Source organism: Ranitomeya imitator, chromosome 1 (genome assembly GCF_032444005.1).
Source record: "Ranitomeya imitator isolate aRanImi1 chromosome 1, aRanImi1.pri, whole genome shotgun sequence".
Lineage (NCBI taxonomy): Eukaryota > Metazoa > Chordata > Amphibia > Anura > Dendrobatidae > Ranitomeya > Ranitomeya imitator.
This window is the reverse complement of record NC_091282.1, coordinates 668,847,569-668,855,471: the sequence shown is the minus strand read 5'-3', so window position 1 is coordinate 668,855,471 and position 7,903 is coordinate 668,847,569. Positions and strand designations below refer to the sequence as shown.

The following is a 7,903-nucleotide window of genomic DNA, read 5'->3' as shown; positions in this document are numbered from 1 at the left end:
CAATGAGCACCAGGATAGCCAGTTATGCAGTGTAGCAGGCATATCAGTGGTGTAGGAAACACCAGAAGACACAGTTACATACACAGGAACTGTAGATGTATAGTAAGTACTGGACTTGTGGCAAATACATTGTTAAAGATGGAGTTGTATGCTATCAGAAGATCAGTGGTCCTTGGCAGGGATGAAGGAATTAAAGGGACACTGTCACCTGAATTTGGAGGGAACAATCTTCAGCCATGGAGGCGGGGTTTTCGGGTGTTTGATACACCCTTTCCTTACCTGCTGGCTGCATGCTGGCTGCAATATTGGATTGAAGTTCATTCTCTGTCCTACATAGTACATGCCTGCACAAGGCAAGATTGCACCTTGTGCAGGCGTGTACTACGGAGGACAGAAAATGAACTTCAATCCAATATTGCAGCCAGCATGCAGCCAGCGGGTAAAGAAAGGGTGAATCAAACACCTGAAAACCCCGCCTCCATGGCTGAAGATTGCTCCCTCCAAATTCAGGTGACAGTGTCCCTTTAAAGATGAACAGGAAGAGTTAATATTTGCTTCTGGAAAAGATACACTAAGTGCAACAGCATTTGTAGTGGGAACAGGACCTGAGAAGAGTTCCTTATGCTTATAGCAGATGAGCTAGGAAGTAGATGCAGATGATAGCAAAACAAACAGGAGTTTGATAAAAAGATGATTGGCATCTGAGAGAACTGAACAGTGGGGCAAAACTTCCAAGGGAAACCTTAAAAGACCTTAGGTGATAATGTCACAGAAGTCTGCTGGGTTACTTGAAAAACTTGGCATGAACCACAGCTAAGGGTAGTGACTATAGTATAAGGGAGCAAGACCTGGAGCTGAGACAGGTGAGTTACTGTTCCTGACCATTCTCATGCCATTTGAACTTTTTATGATTGAACCCATGATCTTCTCGTGGCCTTGAGTTGGTTCCTCTCCTTTCTGTCTGACTTTCATAAATGACTTGGCTCTTTCTCTGTCCACAATTGCAACCAGCCATTTACTGCTAGTCAGTGATATGTGTGATCTAGTGATTCCTAGATGTGACGATCAGATCCCTTTATAGGAGTTAAAGGGTCAGCGCCAAGGATCCTTAAACACCGGCGCCCATAATGACCAACCCCAGGGTGACTACAGTTACTCCTCCACATGCTAGTGTATCACAACACACATTTCCTAAAACATTCATCCAGTGACTTCCAAGGACACAGGTAAGAGTTAATTCTGAAATAAATTATATTTATGGAACACATCACAGATTTCTAGGAAATATGATTAACATTACATATATAAGTAGGTACCATAAAAATGGAGGACAAGTTTACAAGAGACTCTGTTGAAATGTACAAATACATTGTTTTTACTAAGTTTACAAACTTTAGATTATTTTATACTCTTACTCAGCACATTTTCTCATCTTTTAAGCAATTTATCACAATATTCTCAATGTAATTGTTCACATAAAGTTTACAGAAGAAATAACTGAAGAACCTAATACGGAGTCCAATGGAAAAAAAGAGGTTTAGATATACACCATTGACACTCTTTTAACTACATTCTTTCATGTTTGTAGTTGTTTAATCTAAAATGACATAAAAAAGAGAAAAAATAAATGGAGATGTTCTAAAAAAAACGTAAAAAAAAATCATGAAAAATACTGTTTAATACTCCGGACAAAAAATATTTCAACCTTGTAATGATTATATGTTGCAACACTCTCTTGTATATACTTTATAATGCTCCAGTTCTCTAGTTGGCTGCAGTTGATACTAGTAAAACACTTTTAATGGATATGGCATCACAAAGTAGGCCCAAAAATATGTAAAAAAAAAAAAAAGGTCTAAAAATATGTCCAAAGTTCTGTACTGATTAAAGATGTGTTTTTGTTACGAGCTCCAGATGGTCGACCTTCTCATCCCATTATCATAGAACAAAAATTCTGCCTGCTTGTAGCTGCCACTAGGGGGAGCTCACTGTAGACAGATTTATGCATTGAACTCTATTAAAAATCTGTAGTCAACACACTCCCCTCAGTCAGCTGAAAGGGATAACTGGGATATGCTATTATTCAGCTCCGTTTTCAAACTAAAGTGGTTTTTTGGTTTCGGAAAGACCCTGTCCCCGTGATGCAGTTTATTGTTTTTAAATGTGCTTAAACAAACTGTAGCCAAGAGAAAGAGGTTTTCCAAAACTAGAAAACCCCTTTAATAAAGTCATGAAGACAGAAGCCAAATAACTTTGAAGCCGCAAAATGCCTCAGTTGGGATTCAGTATACAGGGCAGGTTTAATACATCTGTCTTTTGCATAAGATATTTCTTTATATTGTACAAAAAGATTTGCGGATTAACATAAAGGGTGCATCAATCAAGAAGGTGCCCCCAGCAGGCACTGGGTGGTATCATCACTTTCTATCATCCTAGAGCAGGACAGCCTCACACATATTGCTACCCTACAAAAATTCTAAGTGCAGGTGTATTTTTGATCCTTTTAATAATAGTATAAATAACCCTCTGTGTGAATATAAAGCACATCCTATGTCAGCTAGATTTAGGAATCGGTAAACTAGGGGGGACACTACGGAGTTGTTGATCTACTCAACTAACTTCATGAAAGAAGTAGTAATCTTTTTTCCTGCAACAGCAAGTCACAATTTCTTGCTGGTATCAGTGGCGTTGTTGATAAAAATGCATGTTGATATCTGTTGGCTGAAAACTGATTCTTTGAAGATGTGCATGCCTGGATTGGTATACTTGGAGTAAACTGTTATAACTTTTATGATCGGTCAACACCTCGGCCACTGTTGCCAGCCCATTGAGAGAACCAGCCTGCCTGATTTCCTTTTGTAGTCTGTTCACTGGCACATACTTAGTGCCATTTACTTACTAGTGCTCTCTCCCAATGCTCAAGTAATGACTCCTAAATTGCCAGCGTGCGCCAAATTAATCTTCTGTAATCAACCCAAGATACTTAAGGGATCCTTGCCTGAGCAATAAGTTTCTCTAAATTCTTGCCTGTGAAAAGGTGTGCTTCTGAGTTGCCCATTCCCATTATTGACTTGGCTTGTATCCTGACCTCGTTACCTGTCTGCCGCCTGCCCTGACCCTTTGACTATCGATTGGAGTGAACTTCATCAGTCTGATCTTGGTAATTGCCTGCATCAATGTTTAAATATTTTAGCCTTGAGAATGTTTTTGTGTCTAGGTTCCTAACCTAATTGTCCTTCTAAATTGCCTCTAATTTTACAGTGTTCTTCTTTTCCCTTTGATTTTGGGTAGTGGCCTCCACTATACACTCTATTCTTAGAATCTTGGAACAAGATTGGGTGGTATCATGATGTGGGTGGTATCGTGTAACCATTGTCATTCATGGATTGTTTGCTCAGGATGTACTTAGCTCTTCCTGCCTAGGCCAGCTTACCTTAATGTCTCCTCCATATTTCCTCACTGTATGGGCTACATTGTTTTTTATCTTGTGATTTGTGTTTGTATTAATAAAGGTCTTTTTAATGATTATTATGTTTTGTGGGACTTTCATACTCTGCTTCTATGTCTTGTTCTATGTAACATAGTAACATAGTAACATAGTTAGTAAGGCCGAAAAAAAGACATTTGTCCATCCAGTTCAGCCTATATTCCATCATAATAAATCCCCAGATCTACGTCCTTCTACAGAACCTAATAACTGTATGACACAATATTGTTCTGCTCCAGGAAGACATCCAGGCCTCTCTTGAACCCCTCGACTGAGTTCGCCATCACCACCTCCTCAGGCAAGGAATTCCAGATTCTCACTGCCCTAACAGTAAAGAATCCTCTTCTATGTTGGTAGAAAAACCTTCTCTCCTCCAGACGCAAAGAATGCCACCTTGTGTCACCTTCCTTGGTATAAATAGATCCTCAGCGAGATATTTGTATTGTCCCCTTATATACTTATACATGGTTATTAGATCGCCCCTCAGTCATCTTTTTTCTAGACTAAATAATCCTAATTTCGCTAATCTATCTGAGTATTGTAGTTTTCCCATCCCCTTTATTAATTTTGTTGCCCTCCTTTGTACGCTCTCTAGTTCCATTATATCCTTCCTGAGCACCGGTGCCCAAAACTGGACACAGTACTCCATGTGCGGTCTAACTAGGGATTTGTACAGAGGCAGTATAATGCTCTCATCATGTGTATCCAGTGACTCTGGGTATTAACTCTGGGAGAGCTTTATTTTGTTGCTCTCGGCCACAATTTAACGATGTGCTTTATGATTATTGGTATGATTATTCTTAGAATCTTGTTGCTAATGGCCCCATGGTCGAGTACAATAATAGCTTTTTATATTATTTCTCTGGTATTTCCATTTTTTTAATGTACATTACCGCAATATGACTAATGTAAGTAAAATAATTCCAAAAAGATCATGAGGAGAAATGGCCTTCTTGTAGGTCACATACGTGTCCATTCTTACCAGTATCCACAGGACGATGAACGTCCTTTCTATAAACTATATAAACCTTTCAGCTAACACAATCAGAACTATGCTCAGTAGTCCTTTTAATCCAGACATCAGGCATATCTGGCTTGCTGTTAGGTAGAACGACTGGAGGATGACTATCTTGGTTTGACTGGATTTTCCATAACATATTAGCCTGTTTTGAGGGTATTGAGGAATCAAAGACGGTTTCTCTCAGAGCTAGTTTCAACATTTCTCTCTTCCCATTCAAATGCCCCCTTTCGCTGTGACAGGGTGAATCAGGAACCTCAAAAATATCAGGCGAGCAGCTTGTTGAGTCTGCCAATTTTGAGCTCTGGTCAAAATCACTAAGACAAGTTTCATTCGAGTCAAGAGCATCGAAGGAGCTACCCATGGAACAGAGGCACCTGGAATATTCAAACATACGGGTATTCCTCTCTGGGGAGTATTGTGCAGGACTGGTGCTTTTAGGGCTTTCCAAGTTACTAGATTGCTTGGTGGTATGTACATGGACATGATCCACCACAGATCCATTCCAAGCCTTACTGTTCATCCTTTGATAAATGCATTGAGCACATGACTCGTCGAACCTTTCTGACTTATCTTCAAAGCTACTTTGCCTATAAGGAGAAGAGGTTTGCAAAGCAGAGCATTGATTAAAACCTTTTTCCCTAATTGTATTAGCTTGGAAATCCTGAGTGTTTTCTTGTGGCTGAGATACTATTCTGTGACACTTATTCTCTGATAGCTGCATATCCTCCGATAGAATTGATGGACGTTTTGACAGCTTACTAGTTGTTGTACTGTTGTCAAAACTATCACTTAAGTTCCTGGCTAAGGGCTGAAGCTCGTATTGTTCATTTTCTATGTTTGATTCTTGAACTTTCCTGAGCCTGCTCTGTTTTTGGTTCCCACCACAAGCAAAGGTGCCATTTAGTCTTGGGTCATTAGGACAGTCCTTTAAGACATTGGTAAAAGGCCACAGTATTTGTCCACAGTTCTTTTCTGGGCCAAAGAAGCAGCAAAGTGACTGAAAAAAAAAGGTTGCGAAGCCACAGCTAATGCATTTAATCATCATTATGAATATTCCCAATTTCCGGTAGGCCAACACCGTGGCCGGCAACATTATTACCCCAGCAGAAAACATGGTGGAGGCTCCCATTGCTGTTGCGCAGCTCATTTGCTTTAAGGAAAATGCCACACGACTGAGGCGGTCAGAATGTGGACACATATGATAGGAAATGCAATAATTGACTGTGAAGTCGACAGAGAGACCAACGGCAGCTGAAACGAACAGGGATTCTACGACATTTAGTTGCCATTCCAAAAGAACTAAGAGACCAACGGTGACGAGAACTGAGCCGCCTATTGCAGCCACTGAGAATAAACTGAGTAAGACGTTCCATGTCGTCAACAGAAGAATTACGAATGAAATTGCTACAGCAAAGCCTGTTATCATCATGACTTCAGTACTCAGCGTGTGCTGGAGGTTAAACAGAGAAAGGTTACTGGTAAACCACCCATTCTGCAGCCCCTGAGGAGCGTTCTTTAACTCGCGTATGAGCCATGTGTTTAATGTATTGAAGAATTTCTTGGTTTTGCTATAATTGAAGCTGTACTGATATGTTGTCTGAAACTCCAGAACCAAAGCAGAAAGGTTACCATCAGCATCAAATCTGGGTCCAATATCACAGGTCTCTAGACCGCTGCCTCCTTGTTCCGTGACCATCATTTTTACGCAGTGGAGAAGTAAATCACTTGAATAAGGAAAGGAAAATTGGTTACAGCACAGGTTACGGTTTTGGTCACTCTGTGAGCACTGTCGACTTTCCATCCATCTGTGGAAATCTTCCATGAAGCAGATGTTTGGCTTTTTATCCTGATCAGACAAGTAAAAGCTTTGGTTTTTTACCTTTTGACAAAGATCCATAAGCCATCTCTGACTATCAGTACTTTGGATGCTAAAGGTAGTGTCCCTGATGAGAGTCCCATTCATGTCTGGATTAAGGTGGTCTCCATTATCCAAAGGCTTAACACCCCATACAAGTGTAATTGGCATATGTTGACCTTCTCCATGTTCTTGACGTTCAAACATGAACTGGTGGCAGTATTCAGCGTCGTATCTCTCAAATGGGTGGCTCAGCCGAAACACCTGAACTGAAGACACATCTGAAGATGGCAACTTTAATTTTGGGCTAACACAAGCAATATATGCACCACCAGCTGCCAGGGCAGCGAACCAACAAATCCAGATGTACCGGAACTTTATCACTCCACATGGAAGGAGCTTCTCGAAAAGCAGTTTTGATGTTTCCGACAAGGTGCCGTGTACACTCCTAAGTTTTTGGTAAAAATTCAAAAAAATTCTTTTATGTCCATTACTGTTCCAGTAATCTTCAGATTTGTAAATGCAATTAACACTGACGTATCGTTCATAAATGACCATGGTGGCAGGCAACCATGTAATCATTAATGTCATGTTGATTAGTACAGATGTTCCCATGTAAATGGAGAAGCATCGAATTGAGGTAATGCTACTCATGTAACTGGCATAGAAAGCAGCTCCGGTGGTCAAACAAGATACTAACATAAGATATACAAAATGGTGCATAGTTTGTTTTACCCATTGTTGCATGCCGGCAGCTGAGTGTTGTATCTTGCTGAGATTCCAAAGGTCAAAAAAGACAAAAGTGTGATTAGCACAAATACTACTGAGGACGATAACTGCAATCAGGTTGACAAAGGGAAAGAAAGTCATTCTAAAAACCAGTTTGTACAAAAAGAAGGAAATCATCAGTGAGCCGACAACCGAAGTCAGGACCATAAAAGTGATAAAAAAGGAACGTAGGTAAAAAGACATACTTAGAAAAACAGCCACTATTGCCAGGACGGGATACACAGTATCCATGACAAGGTAGTGTTGGAAAAGTTTCTGCTTTAGCCCCAAATCCATTCCACTGATTGCTGTAAAATTATCAAAAAGTTCCCGAGACTCCAAATTGTCCACGTAAATGTCCATCATTGATGAACCTTTTTTGGCTGGTGAAAACAGCATGCTGTACTTCAGAGATGGGACCTGGTAATTTGTGGTTTGGGGGCTTAAAAAGTCCCTGTCAACAAGAAAATGGAGCAGCTGGTAAACTGCGCTGGATCGTGTGCACTTTTCAGGCACTTTGGCACACTGGGAATGTTTCTCCCTCTCTGTACGTGAACCTATGCAGGAAGGGGTGAGAGCTCCTCTGTGGTAATCTGGTGCACAGGAGCGCAGAAGGACCAAGGTGTGGGAAATGTCGCTCTGGGTGATTTCAAGGCAAGAAGAACGGTTGTACAATATGGATATGTAGTTTCCAAGGGACCAGCTAGGACAGCATTCTTCGTTCTCATTGCGTTCACAAAGCTCCGAGAAAGTGGGATGTGAACGGATCTGC

At 40.7% G+C, this 7,903-nt stretch overlaps 1 protein-coding gene across 1 annotated transcript in view; it reads right to left on the bottom strand.

Annotated features, from left to right (window-relative positions):
* Positions 1–1,233: 1,233 nt before the first annotated feature.
* Positions 1,234–7,903, bottom strand: part of DISP2 (dispatched RND transporter family member 2) — a 40,689-nt gene continuing 34,019 nt past the window's right edge. The window contains exon 8 of the mRNA XM_069729603.1: positions 1,234–7,899. Coding sequence (XP_069585704.1) covers positions 4,519–7,899 — 3,381 coding nt within the window. The 3' untranslated portion in view covers positions 1,234–4,518. The remainder of the gene's footprint in view (positions 7,900–7,903) is intronic.